This window comes from Rhamphochromis sp. 'chilingali' (genome assembly GCF_963969265.1).
Source record: "Rhamphochromis sp. 'chilingali' genome assembly, chromosome: 1".
NCBI classification, from domain to species: Eukaryota; Metazoa; Chordata; class Actinopteri; order Cichliformes; family Cichlidae; genus Rhamphochromis; species Rhamphochromis sp. 'chilingali'.
Window position 1 is genome coordinate 27,033,500 of NC_137929.1, and position 14,954 is coordinate 27,048,453.

General features: G+C 40.9%; 2 protein-coding genes across 3 annotated transcripts in view; both read left to right on the forward strand.

The window, feature by feature from the left end:
* Window positions 1-362: 362 nt before the first annotated feature.
* haus6 (HAUS augmin-like complex, subunit 6) lies at window positions 363-10,200 on the forward strand. Its single transcript, XM_080894409.1, has 16 exons — window positions 363-838; window positions 990-1,085; window positions 1,187-1,265; window positions 3,027-3,159; window positions 3,318-3,462; window positions 6,049-6,111; window positions 6,187-6,247; window positions 6,426-6,599; window positions 6,901-7,088; window positions 7,479-7,608; window positions 7,776-7,878; window positions 7,970-8,033; window positions 8,393-8,537; window positions 8,675-8,773; window positions 8,931-9,066; window positions 9,165-10,200. Exons 1-16 carry the CDS (start codon window positions 696-698, stop codon window positions 9,872-9,874), a joined length of 2,469 nt encoding a protein of 822 aa, XP_080750535.1. The 5' UTR covers window positions 363-695; the 3' UTR covers window positions 9,875-10,200.
* Window positions 10,201-11,544: 1,344 nt separating this feature from the next.
* LOC308411250 (DENN domain-containing protein 4C-like) overlaps window positions 11,545-14,954 on the forward strand; it is a 38,839-nt gene continuing 35,429 nt past the window's right edge. For both annotated transcript variants that reach the window (XM_080905118.1, XM_080905119.1), the window contains exon 1: window positions 11,545-11,896. The gene's annotated coding sequence lies outside the window, so the exon portion shown is untranslated. The remainder of the gene's footprint in view (window positions 11,897-14,954) is intronic.

Genomic DNA, 14,954 nt, shown 5'->3' on the forward strand with positions numbered 1-14,954 from the left:
TAAAATACGGGATTTCTAGTATACTTAAGCTATAAGCTGCTTTTTAGGTGGAAGACTTAGCTGGTAATATCACACGTGGTTTTCTAGAAACACTGTCTTCCCAGTGAAATCTAAACCAGTAATAGCTTAGGAAATTTTTAGAGCATAGTACAGCTGCTCTGGCCAAAGTCCAATAAAACTTTGTATCTGTCAGGGCTACGCCTTTATATGTCAAATTTACCTTCGACAAAAACTGCAAAAAATATAGTTACTTATAGTGAAAAATACAATAAGAAGAAGCACGTTAAAATAGTGAGTTTTTTTTGTTTTTTTAAATTTCCAATGGGAATCCCGTGCGTCGCTACCTTCGCTAACCGGAAGTAATTTAAAACATCCGGGTAATCTTTAGAAAAATTGGCGGTTTGTGTCCTTGCGTTACCTTTTTTTGTTTTCCAGTTCTCAGTGGACTATGAAATGTGTGAAATGTATATTAACAAACGTCAACGTGGATTTAACGTCAGCGGTAGCCTCTCTTATAATGTAACTGTTTCCTGGCAGTGTTTGTTATTGTGAATGGGCCTTGTTGGCGTAAGTTAGCGAAGAGTAAACGTCGTTGCTAGCAGGGAGGCTAGCGGACTAGCGGTTTTCTGTTTGCCAGTCTGGAGCTTTGAATTCGCCTCCGGACACAATCACGGTGCTTCTTACTCCTCTGAATAATGGCCAATCCGGCACTATTGCAGAAGAAGAATGGACAGTATTTGTGGTTCTCTCTTCTTGGGCTGGGATTTCAACCGGACGTTGCAGTGTCGTCAATCGCTGGCAAAACCAATATTAATGCTAAACACATCATCATGGGGCCGTGAGTTTGCTTTTCATGTCTTTATGAATAATACTAGCTATTTCTTACTGTGCGAAATGTCGCTACTTTAACTTTGCCTTGAATGTACGTTGCCATTCACTCTCCCTGGAGCGTAAGCGTTTCCTGCTAAGTTTAGTTTTATGTCCCACAGGAACATGTTTGACAAACCCAACAAAGATGCTTTTTACATAGTGACCCATTTCCTGCTGGAGAAACTCAACCGGACACGGTTTCATGAGGCATATAGGTAAAGACAATTATAACCAGTCTTGTATGCTCAGATAGATGATTCATTGTCTTCGCCAGTATTTGTTTTTAATCTCTTCTCATTTATCCTTGGGTTTTCAGGCACTGCTGGCCTGTTTTAAACCCAAAAGCAGACGCCGAGTTCCGCAAAGTTACCTGCGCTTGGCTGCGAGAAATCATGGTGAGAATCAAAAGAATAAAAGAAATTGTACGAAAGTTTAAGACTGAATTAAACAGACAGGGCACTTCTTTAAGATTTGCATTGTGCTACATTTATGTTAATCGTTGCAGACGAATAAGGCGTTTATTCAAGTGCATCTCCTTGAAGCAAAGTACAGTGTTTTATTTCATTCATTGTTCCTGCATGATGGATGGGAATAAAACTCAAAGTAAAGAGCTATGAGATCCCTCTCTTATTCCCCCCTGATTTTAGAGTAAGCACAGGTATTTTCACTTGAGAAAAATGACTGTGTGTGTGTGAATAATATATCATTTGATTAGTATGTTGACCCATTTTCTTGAAGCTTTCATTACTCACTATGTTTGCTAGACACCTATTTTTGGCCAAATGGAGTTGCCTTGGTGTTTACAGACTCTGTGTGTGCTGTATGGATACGCAGATGTGCGGGATAGGGTCGCTTTTATTGATGTTGAAGATTCACATTAGCATTGTGAAGTCCACAAACTTCACACTGTGCTGTGCGAGAACAGTTGCAATTGGCACTTGCAGATAGGGCTGGGCGATATGACCCAAAATTCATATCTCGATATTTTTTAGCTGGATGGCGATATAAGATATATATCTCGATTTTTCTTTTTAAAGCCATAAGTTAAGAACAAAAAGAGAGTTCTTAGTCACACTGTGTCCCAGATGTCACACGGGCACTTTTATTTACATACAGCGTAGATATTACTCAAAAATAAATTATCAGCATATATTAAATAATCATGGTCCATAAATAAAAGAAAATAATGTTGTTTTTGTGCATAACAAAAAGCTCACAATTGTGCAGTCAAAATGTAAACTAAAAGACGCTGAGCATAATAACAAAGAGACAGATTTCACAGCTGCTCCACGTCTCTGAACAGGTGCCATTTGTGGTCCTTATACACACACAGTACGTATCACTCCGCGAGGCTCCTCCTCTGTAGCTGTAATTCTCCGACAATCCATCAAGCGGTGCAGCTCCGTAGCTTAGCAAAGTCATATTAAAACATTTTTTGACAGATTGCTGAGCGCTGTGTACCACATAAAATCGGTTCGCGGTCAGTAAGCACAACCAGAATTCATACATAAGGCGCACTGTCGATTTATGAGAAAATGAAAGGATTTTAGGCCGTGCAGCCCCTCTGGGCTGCATGTCGTTAGCGTGGTTAGCTCGCTAACACGTTGACGCCATCCAGCCCCACGCACGGTAACTCGCTAACGGAGATTTTCCGCTTTCATCTTGTCATTGCCTGCAGGTGAAGCTATGGGGGAGGGGGAGTTGTGTTCAGTGCAGGAGAGGCGAGGCCGAGTAACGTTGCGTAGAGACAAAAGTGGACGAAAGAGAGGCAAACCTGCGGCTCCACAAGTATAATTATAACGTAACATAGACTATATCGATATAAACGATATTGTCACATCTTATATCTCGTATGAAAATATATCGATATTTTTTAAAAAACTCGATATATCGCCCAGCCCTACTTGCAGACACATCATTGGATGCTAATTCTGGGAGCGCTTGATTTGCTTTGCGTTCTATTGACAGAACATGCATTTTGAAAATTTCTAATGGGGAATTTCTTGAAAAGCCAAAGTTTTGTTCAAGATTACAATTTGATTAATTTTGTGGGTCGTATAGTAATCTATAATGAAACCTTTTTATTAGCAAAAACAGTTTGTATTTAGGTCGCTGACAGCCATCTGTTTTTTTGTTTTTTTTTTGACGATGTGCAGGAAGAAACTGCAAATACTGGATCCAGAGTGGTGGCATCATTGTTTCTCTCGCCTGGAGGCCCCAAGTTTGTCAGCTTGATGCTTCATTTGGCCAAGCATGTCATGCTGCAGGAAATGAAGACCTTTGCTACAGGTAGGTCTTGTGTAGCCTCTCAAATCTACAATCCCTAAAGTTTAAAGTGACAGAATTAAACATGACTTCTGTTCTCCTATTAATCTCATCTGCCATGGACCTGGCTTGCAAAGATGCCAACCAAATGATGACGTGATCTTGAACATTATTATTGTCAGATGGCAGCTGGGTACCTGAGGCGGCGGCAATGCCGGCTTCGACGTCGAACTTGGCAATTAAGAGGTTCAATCTGGTCCGTGCCAGATTTTTGAAAACTGCAGTGGAACAGGATCGTTTTCTCCATGAATACCAGAGACGGGCCCAGTAAGTGCACTTTTGGTTTAAGCAGCTTTACAGAGTTGTAAAGTATATATATTTTTTGAAATGTCACCAAACTAAGAAGTTTTAGCTTTTTACCAAAATAAAATAATCAGGACTTGTGTATATAATTAAGAAAGGAAAAAAATGTGTGACTTAATTTATTCAAGTCTATGGGTTTGTTTTTCAAATGCCAAAAAATATACATGCTGCCATTTTTATGCCCCGGTGGGTATTGAAGTGAAAGGGGTCGTGGAAGACCTAAAATATAACCTTTAACATAATGGTAAACACAATAAGACAGAACAAAATGACTACATCAGGTAATAATTGCTCAGAACAGAGTTGTAACAGGGCAGCCCTTAGCGGCTGGAAACACAGTGAGACAGACCAAGGCAAGTGTAGTGGAACAAAGTATTTATTTGCTATATGGCTCTCCTTAAAACAATTAACTTGTCGAGCTTCTTCACAGCACAAAAATCCCCTAATGACAACTGGCAGCCTTAAATATGTTCAGCTGTCACAGACTTAACCATTATTCCACTCTCAGGTAAATTCTTAAATCCCAACCTTCCACCACAGTATACAATATATCAATAAGAATAAATAAATACATAAATACATTTTCACATTTACATATTAATAAATACTTCACACTTTAATGTTACACCAAAACCCAATATTATAAAAACCCAGAAACCCAAGCACAAAAAGATTCACCACACTCTTTACCCATGGTCTCTCCCGGAACCTTTAAATGGTGTCTGGACCCCCGGGGAAACATTTGCCCAAACACCTTGAAGAGGACACAGGCAAGAAAGGTGAGTAATCATTAACTTACAAACACTTATTTGCACCACTTTTATCCCTAGATTTCACACACACATTTGCCTTAGTTTTCCTTATTGGTAAACCTTAATCACAATCTCAATCACCATTCTTCTCTCCTGACAGACAACCACCACATTCCTTGATGAGGAGCAGCTGTGCAGGATCTGAAACAAGGCCACCAACTGATTTTAAAATTCCCAATAAATAGTCAATAAATATTTAAACTTCTTGTGTGCAAATCCATGCTTAAAGTGCAATGCTACATAAAGTGCTTGATAAGGTGCTTTTAATAAAGTGAAAGGTGTGCTCTAAAGTGCTATACAGACAATACAATATAAATAAATGCAGTAAGGGAGTCCTCTTCCTTACAAGAGTACAGTTAAAATAGTAACAAGTTAAACAGTTCAATTACTAAAACTTGCTGTGAAATACAATAAAGTGCTTACTAAGTAAATGCCTAACAAATAAATTCAGGTATTGTGGTGTGAGGATTCCTGTATCAGGCTTTGTTGAAGCAGAACAGAAGATGTTAGAGAAGTACAAGGTATCAAGAAAAATGTAATAAATGTTTACTTAGTATAATGATATAAATGTACAGAAAATAAACTTCCTGTCACTTTAAATTATTTAAATTAGTATTAAATTGCAAATTGTACTAAACTAGTAAAGTCAAATAAATCTTAGTACTCCGTTTCACTGCTCTATCCAAGGATGTTTTGTCATTTCCTTATTCTATTCACTGCAGTACTAAAATACAGCTGACATTTTTCCCACACTAATTTCCAAACCTAACGAGCTTGGAAAGAAAAGCAACTGGATTTCTTAAAGTTTCTTGAAGACGTTGCACCTTTCGCTGAAGAAGCTTCTTGGAGCTTCTTCAGCTCTAAGAACAAATGTTGGAGAGTAACAAAGCAAAAAATAAACACAGTGAGTGGATTGAAAGAGGAGTGAAAGAAGCGATCTATCCCCATTGTAAACGACCATCTTTGAACAGAGGTGGTGGCTTACGACACCAATTGTCTGCCATCTATAATCCAGTTTTGGGATCTCTTCTCGGATGCCTTAACGCCCACTCACATCCTGGGTCATTTGATCTCAGTAAATCACATGATGGGGTGGGGCAAGGTCTCACAATGGGAAACCCGAAACTTTGGCTGATTGTGACCCACACCCGTTTTCACACCTTTGCTCATATGATTAGGCAGATGATCAATACTGGCATCAACAACCCTCTTAGGGACACTGTGACTCTCAGGTGCTCTTAGAACAGAAGAAGCTTCTGGGATGAGAAGTCTTCAAGAACCTTAAAGAAGTCCAGACGCTTTTCTTTCCAAGCTCCTTAGATTACCATGACCTGTAAGACTGAGAACCTTCACAGACAAACCTGTAAGACACAGCATTTTACTTTTAGTCTTTGTTCATTGTGTTATTTCTATTATTTTACTTGCTTCCTCTATTCTTATGTGGGTATAAATTTATGGCTGATGCTATGTATTTGTTTGTGCTTCACTTCCCTTCTGTGTGAAAGATATTTTGTAAACGACAGGCTCACTTCCGCCGAGTGTCTCAGTAACCTGTGAATGGAGGCACAGTACATCACTTCAAATGATGTGTTTCAACTCTGCTTCCTGAGCTCTGATATAGCAATGTATCCGCTGTGACTACAGCTTTGTTATGCTGAAGGTTTGAATGTAGAAATGGAAGTTAGCTTCTGCTACTTTAAAGTTGTTTTAAGTCTCTTTTTGTTTCTCTCTTGTGAAGACTTTTGGTGAAGTCTATGAGGGACATCAAAGCAGAAGGTGTCAAGTATGATGAGCTGCTTAAGTATGTATAATTTCTCTCTCAATATGCCAGATTTAATTTAAGACCCATTGAAGTAATGGAGCTGTGTCCTTTCAGGCGCTACAGCAATGATTGCACTCAGGAGAAAGGAACTTCTACAGCTGAGAAGCTCAAAAAAGTACGTAATGTTAACTTTTCAAAACGCTGGAGAGTCTTTGTACTATTTATTTAAGGAGCAACTGTGATGTGACAGTCTGTTTTCTAAATGCATTCATGTTATTTTCAGATGAGTAGAGACTCGTGTGCCGAGGTGTCTGTTTTTCTAAGTGCTCACAGATGTTCTCTGTTATCCTAAGGTGCGCTCCCTGTGGTCGGCCATTGATGGAATGTTGTCGGCCATCAAAGAGGAGCAAAGTGCTGTGGAGAGTGTCCTGAAAGGAGACGTAGATCAATACACCCTTGATGGGACTGATCAAGTTCTTAAAATTCCCCGCTGTCTGCTGGAGAGAATTGAACAGCTCCCACATCAGGTGAGTGAGAAGAGATGGATGGACTCTGGTTATTGCTTAAATACAACAGGGAAACTTCTTTGAAATCTTGTCTGTGCTTTTTCTTTTTCCCTTAACTAAAACTATACACTGTATTTGTCCCTTATGATTGATGATGATTAGGCATTTCGTGAGCGCACACAAAGCTACTGTCTCGAAACACTCGAGACAGCAGCTACAGAAGATGTGGAACATCTTTCAGGGCTAATATTGGTAGATTTGTGTTTCATGTATACTTTTATTTATATAATTTTTTTACATTTATTTTTTATTTTAAATCCAGTTAAGTTCTGGGAATGTGTATGAAGCCAACCAGCTGAACCTCCTCTGTGTGATGGAGCTGATGACCCACGCGGCGCAGCTCTTAAAGGAGGAACGTTGTCGGGTCTCTCACGCCCCTGTGCCCCAGCTCAACCTGCAGGAGATGTCTCGCCAGATGGCCCGTACGCTGCAGGACCTCCACCTCATCAGGTACCCATTAAGCTGTACTCGCTTGATAGTGCACACTTCTACATGAGCTGATTTACCCTTTGTTCTTCTTCCTCCTGCTGTTCCCTTTAGGGGTCGTCATAGGGGGTCATCTACCTCCATGTCACCCTATCCCTAGCATCTTCTTCTGTCACACCAACCCTCTGCATGTCCTCCTTCACGACACCAATCTTCCCATTTTTCTCCTTCCTGGCAGCTCCATATTCAACCTGATATTTCCACTATTCCTCCTGTTGCACCCGCATTATCTGTAAATCCAAGTTTCTGGATGCTTGTCGTTTGGAAAATGCTGCGTTAATAGATTTGTGGTAATAACTGTTAACATTTCTTCTTTTAATAACTACAAATGTGTCCTTTAATCTCAACTCCCAGGCAGAAGATTTCTAAGGAAAAAATCCCTGAAGTCAGGAGTGCCATTCAGGATTTGGAGGCAGAGTGGGACAAGAAGTGGATGGACACTCTGAAAGAAACACCCCTAGTCTCTTTTCTGAATGAAGATCCTGTGAGTGGTTGCTTGATTTTTTTTTGTTTTTTTATTTTTATATATACATGCATCACACCACACAGGCACTTATTTTAAATTAAGTTATTGTACTGTGAAAAATGACACGAAGACATTCTATTGTTAATGTTGCTTGGAGCTTATGTGCCCGCCCACTTCCTCCTCAGGCTCTTGGCTTCCTCTCACCAATGGCTCCACTGTCTTTTGAGCCGGCGGCTGAAGCGAGTTATAAAAGCAGTGTGTTCTCCCAGTACCCTGCTAAACTTCTTGGTGAGCGGAATCGGATTATAATAAAGTTTTTATGAAGGTGTAACGTTTAAATTTTGTTTTTAATTAGCATTTATTTGTTTTCCCCCCTCAGAGGAGAAGCACTTGGAGAGAGGATCACAGGATGACGTCAAGATAAATTTTTCCAACCTTAAAAGGTAATATTATCAGGGATATTTGAACTTCATGACAGCATTATTCCTTTTGCTTTCTGCTGGGAGGCAGATACCTGGGCAGTCCTGAGCAGTGCTCTGCCTGTCACCAGTCCTCCCTAGAACATCCCTGCTCTCTGATGACCGCGGCGAATTGAGAGAAATCGCCACGGACAGATACGGAGCAGACACTTTATTTCTGTATAAATATGATGATAGAACAGCATGACGTGAATGAGCTTAACCTTGTTAACCTGGAGCATGTAGTGAAGTACCTACCTATACCACAAATTGATTACTTTTATATCAAAAGATGTGATGCGCAAATGTGTTTGGAATAATTAAGCACTTTCTTATCTAAACAGCACTTTACCGGTGACAGTCGAGAGGCCCGAAAGTCCTGTTGTCAAGACTGAAATGACACGAGCGAATACCTCTCTGGACTGGCTTTTTGACACGCCCCCATCTCCTCCTCCTCCTCAAGGAGCTGCACCACGATCATCACCTCAGGCAAGTGTCATATTTCACATTTTCTCTGTTTTCAAAGTTAGTTTCATATTTACTGAATTCTGTTCTTGAAACAATGGTACACTTGTTCCACTAATGTTTAAATAAATGAATACATAAAATCAATGTTTGTGCATCAGGTGAGTGTGAGGAAGATGACCCATACTGATTGGAAGGTGACTCCCTTGAGGACAAAGACTCAGATATTAAACATGGAATATGACAACCTTGCTGATCAGGTATTTTAAAGATTGTCAACTAAACTACTGAAATCTGTAGTAAATGCTGTATAACTGAGAATTTCATGAGGGTTCATACGTCTAAAAAGGGGCATAGCGATTGTTGAAAACAAGATTTTCTGATTCATTGTTGACATTTGTGTGCACGTGGTGTTAGTTTGCAGATGCTGTAACTACAGCCGCTCCTTCAGAGGGCAGGGTTAAAGGTTTGGAGCTGGAGGCTCTTCTCAGCAGTCTTCAAAGAGATCCCTTCTCTGCTCGTAAGCAGCTGCCACGTACCCCTGAAAGCTTGAGTAAGTGCTAAAATATAGGACCTGACATTCAAAAGCTTCCCTTAATGTGTTCCTTTACCTAATAAAATGGCTTTTGTCCTGGCTATTTCTTCCCAAAGTTATGGATGTCAAAAGCTCCTGGCGTAAGGCAGTCGAGGAAGACAAAGTGAAAAAAAATCAGCCTCCTGCTGAGTTTAATGACAGCATAATAGAGCAGCTCACCCCGGTCAGTGAGCACCACGATGGGTCGCCAAGCTCAGAGTCCCCAGGTTCCGACACGACCACCCAGACTGTCCCATCGGCTGTCAGGAGCCACAGCAGCCCTCCAGTCTGCCAGCAGGGGGCCTTGCCCAAGTCCATTCTTGCATGGGACACCTTCATCACAGAGGCCCACGACAGCCCAGGTGGCACAGGCAGCAGTGTGGTCCACTTCAGCCTCGACCAAGAAACTCTGCCAGAAATTCCAGGGTGCGACAGTCTGCTCAGCCTCGATGACGAAGAGATGAAAAGCGAAGACGATGACGAGCAACTGATTCCCTTACTGAAGCTCGAAGTGAAGCAGCCACCGTTAAACTGCCATCAGCATGAAGCAAGAAATGACGGCTTTTTGATGGAGGGCACGAGGACGCCCGAGTGCCTTCTGTCAGATTACACGGTTTCTGGTTTGGACAGAGACTGGTCGGAGGAGCCAGCATCATCAAAGGAAGCCACAGATACGATTTTTTCACTCGATCTAGATGCACTGAAGACCCCTTCACCTCTAAAGAAGCAGGAGTACAGGCTTCCCGAGCTGATCACATTCTCCCCAATGGATGACATGAAGTGTTAGGAAGTGTCCAAGTGTCCAGTCTTCAGCCTCCTGTTTTGGGTTTTTTTTGTTTTTTTGTTTTTTTTAAGTAACAAATATGAGCATGTATATATTTTTTTGTTTGTTTGTTGTGTCTGTCTGTAAATCGAGATTTTTGACTAGAGTGTATTATGCCTCCCAGCAATTTACACTGCACCACTGGCTCAGTTTCTAACATGATGGAAATAAAGAATTCTCTCAAAGTGTTACTTCTCCAATAATCACTCGAAGAATTCCTTGTTTTAGTGATGTTTAAGTTTTTCCTGTTAATTGTGATGCATGGAAGGTATAAAATGAATTGATATGAAGCTACTAGTGTTTTGTTTTTCTTCGTTTTTGTTTTGTCTTTTTTTTTTTAATAGGTGTGACTTGCAGCAATTTAAGATGGGGGCGTCAAATTAAACGTGAAGCAAAGCACTGGTAAAACCGAGAAAAGGGAAGTCGGCGTGTTACTCCTTCACAATAAAAAGTTCAGCGTATGGGCACAAACATTTGACTTGAGTGGTGCTGTGTAAAATACATGAAATCCTGAATGAAACGAATTTGCCTTCATTTCCCACTAAGTTTTTTTCTCCCCTTCTATAAAGTGGGGAAGTCTATATAGAAATATGGGCATTTAGTCCCCTCCCATCCAGATGTGCTGTTTGCAGTGGGAAGCTTAAGACTGGTAACTGGATCGAAATTACTAGAGGAATGAAACTTTTTCTTTTTCCCCCAGATGGATTTGTTTAATTTAATGAAATGAAAACAATTTAGAGACAAACTATAATCTGGGATTTAAAAAATTCTTTAAAAAGATATGGGTGGGTCATTACTCAGACTTGTTTTGCACCGAAGGGACAAGTGAGGTGAAACCATACAAACACCTAGATCCTCCCATTTGTATATATTGATTTACATATTAGTGTTGCATGACAATATATTTCGGCTGCATCTGGAATTTTATAGAAGTGAAGCTGGTTGGACTATATAGCTGGAATTTCAGACTCACTTTATATTGTGGGCCTACTTTGATCTTAAGTGGATCTTAAACTGCCCTTTCAGTCAGTGTAAAGACATTTACCTAAACATTTGATCCCTGAGATGTCATAATGTTATAAAAGAAGTCCAGTAACAGTACATCTCAGTTTCTTTACATGATAAATGAGTAAAATTTAACTGCCCAGACAGTCATGTATTTATAAAAACAATGTTTTTGTTAATTTACAGGTTTAACAAACGGGTTGTTTTTAATGTGGACCTATCATAATAAAAAACAGAAATTTCTGTTGTAGCTAGTAGAAAAACTGGAGCTTTTCTGTTATTCAATTGTTGATCTATTACATAACTACGTTAATGCGATATCAGTGGCAAATAAGGTGGAGTCTTTATCGATAAGAAAAGCTGCAAAACCCACGACAATGCAGCTAGCAGTTCAAAATCTATCACATTTTCCAAAGTCTTCCAGGGGGCCGGTTGGATTCTTTGCCCTCCACCTTATGTCCCCCCCCCCCAATTGACAGAATATTAACTTATATAAAATACACACATGCAGCGTGAATTGCATCAAAAAGTTGAAAATCATTTCAAAGTCTTTTACTTTGAAAGGATTCACCAGAAGCGGCTCCTTGTTCGCGAGCGCGCTTGCTCGCGCTGTCAGTTGCAGCGGTGGTTTGTTAGCAGCGTTTCCTTTTCTCTGGGCGGTTCCAGTCTGAGAGAGAGAGAGCGAGAGAGAGCGAGAGGTTCAGAGGAAAGCTCTAACTCTATCAGCCCAGACACAAACATGGCGCCTGCCTCCGCCGACAACTTCAGATGAAAGTGTGGCGAAGAAGTAACTAGCAAAGTACAAAGGAGTATTTCCGAGTGGCGTTTTCACCCTTCTTTTTAACTTGCCGTTCTGGTTTGACCAGTTTTTTTGTTTTTGCTTTGCACAAATAAGTCTGCGGGGTACTTCGAGGAGGTAAAACAAGCAAGTTGCCTACATGTCAACATTGTCTCTGTTTCTCACTGCGGTGTAAACAGCTGGTAAGTACTCGTGTTTTGTTCCGTGGAGATAACCGTTAGGGATCGCGGCATGTTGTGGAAATGAGAGGGAGTGGATGAAGTGCATTAGGTTAACTTTCGCTGTGTGTGAGTGCGCTCAGCCGCTGTAAATGCATTTTCCTGGTGTTGCGCTGCTGCACTTTCAGCGTGTTATCCAACCACGGAAAGAGAGAGAGAGAGCCACGTATGAGCGCTCGGGGTGATCATGGGAGGAAATTTCTTTTGTTATACCCACGACGAGGTGTATTTCCTGCATCAAAGTTGACCTACTTAAGGTTGGGATGCAACAGTTGGGAACATAACACCCCTCTCCTCCGCCGCCTCCTCTTGCTGCTCCTGCTCGCCTCTCCTCCCCGGGCCCTCCCTGTCGCCAGATAATCAGACTCAGCTCTCCTGGAGTCTGTCTACCCTTGCAGGTGTCTGCTCCCAGAAACAAACCCAACTTCCTGCGTGGGATCAAAATGTGTGTTGGGGTTTAAAGCTCAATTTTAGCAGGACCTTCTTGTCATGCAGTCAGCGCCGTGTTCGTGTAGAGGATCAACTGGTCTGACTTCTTTGTGAGTTTGCTTTTCATCCTTTTCCTAGCCGTGTATGATGTGGCACTATGCAGCGCCAAGGTGCTCACATATCTATGCCTCAGCACTTGACTGCTTGCCAGTCAGCAGCAGTCTAACCCCTGAGGTTAGCAGAGTGCTCCCTCTGCTCCGTGCTCCCATCACAGCTGTGGTGAATCATGACTGGCATGTGATATTTCTGCTCCGATGGTACAAGTTCCAGCAGAGCTAAGCTTGGCACTTCCTCTTCTGTTGTGCTCAAAGTATTCATAATTTCAATTAGGTGTTTTACCAACTGAGCTGGCTGCAGGAATGCTGTGTAATGACAGGATAATCGAGGCACGCGGAGTGTGAAAAACATGGAAATTGCTCTGGCAGAATCCACTGAGCCGTTGCCACGTGGAAACAAAATAAAATAAACCCTCTTCCTTGACCTTGGCTTGCCCTGACAGGCGCTGGGAAAGAGGAGTGGAGCAAACGTTTCCTCCCACTATAACCTCTACAATACTGCAGGTATAAAGTGGGTCATGGCTGCGCGGTGGCTTTGTGTACATTGAACTTGCACTTTGTGGCCTTCCAAAGGCTCTGTCAGGTGACTGGGGGGAAGGAGGTGGATTGGCTCAAAGGAGCAGCAGCAACAGGCAGTATTTATTCAGTGGGAGAGTGATATGTTGAGATACGTTAGAGCGTACCCGTGTGATCTGCTTCATTCTTTCATTCACAGTTGTGTTCACTCTACCTCACCCGGCAAATAGCACGGTGGAGCTACCTTTATCCCCCCTTCAGCCTCCACTTGAGTTGACACTTTCAGGTTGATTTATCACCCACACTTTCACTGTCAGTTTTCTCAGAGTTTGAAGAGCTTATTGGAAAATTATTAATAATTTTCCAGGAGTCCCAACATCAACTGACACTTTCATGTCAATGAATGATTCGTTCTATAAATGAAAGTTCAACTTGTTTGAGTCACATTGTTTTGACAGTGTTAACCACCCCTGCTTGCTTTAACTCCTTCCATCAAATTATACCACCCAGCATGGCATGCTCACCTTTTGAAGACAGACTAACGACTTAGAACCCTAGTTGTTGTTTTTTTTTAAATAAACTCAGTTAGCTAACATTTTCTTTTTAGTTTTCCTGTTATAGCAATACATAAATATGAAAAACAAAAAGTAGGCAGAATACACTAACATTTCCTGTTAAGTAGTGGGAATCACCAGACCCCCACAATACATTATCACAATATTTCACTCATGATCTGATGATAGCTTGATTTTTAACATTTTGTGATAAGCTAAAAACACGTAATACAATTTATCATCTTTTATTTCAACTGTAAGTTATGTCCTCAAAGTTGTTGTTGTTGTTGTTTTTCCAATCTGTTTTATCTAAGCAGATAAAGTTATCTCACTTCAGTGATTCTTTTTTGTTGCAAAATGAGATTGTCAAGCACACCAACACTGTCACTAAAACCTACTATAAATGCTGTCATAAGACATAATCAGCCTGCAGTCAAATGGGATCAAGCTGGCAGTTATGTACTATGTTAAGTGTCCAGTTTTCAGTTTAGCCAACTTATTGTAAGTACACATGGCTAATGTTATGTCAGTAGGGCGGTGCAAGAGATGAACCGTTTTCTTAGTAGAGTGTTTTCGTATAATTATTATTTATATATTTATTTTCAAATATCAATAAAGTGCCTATTTTTGGTGTCCCTGTATCGATACAATATCGCTATGCAAAATATCGCGATACCGTCCTGTATCGATGTTTTGTTAAATGCAGTCTGTGAGAAGAAATGATCCATGCAAATAAAAAAGCAAGAAAGAAAAGACCCGGCTCATCCTTCGGTTCAGCTAATATTGTTCTTGCGAGCCTGACCATCTAGCTTCTTTCGCTGTTTGCCGTTGGTGTGTACTGTTTTGTGGGGTTTGGCTGGCTGGAACTGAAATTTTCCGAGACATGGATTACTCTGTCTCACCTGTGTCTGCTGTCTTTTTCAGCCCTGCTTCTTTGCCTCTTTCACCAGGTGTCTCTACATCCTGATCAATACAGAATTTTTAAGACCGATGCCAATACTTGATGATTTAAAAATCTGATACATCGGCCGATATTTCATTTTCTGCCAGACGCACAGAACATAAACAGATTTCATTAACAGTTGTTGCGTGTCTTTATTTATGAGTCCTTACTAAGATAATGTGACAGTGCTGATTATGAACTGTCTTGTTTTACTGTCGAAACAACTCATGGATTATCAGTTAACTATCTGTCCAACTCAGATTGGATTAGCTAGTTGTTGTTGGTGAGTCCCTGGTGGAAAAACTACGTAACATCAACACTCATAACTTGATTAAAGGGTGTTTCTCTCATATCTTCTGTACTCTTTAAATTTTCATGTATTGGCCGTTACAAATGCTGATACTGATATATCGCCAAATAGCCTACCGTAATATCATTCGAGCTTTAGTTGTCTGTATCTTCAG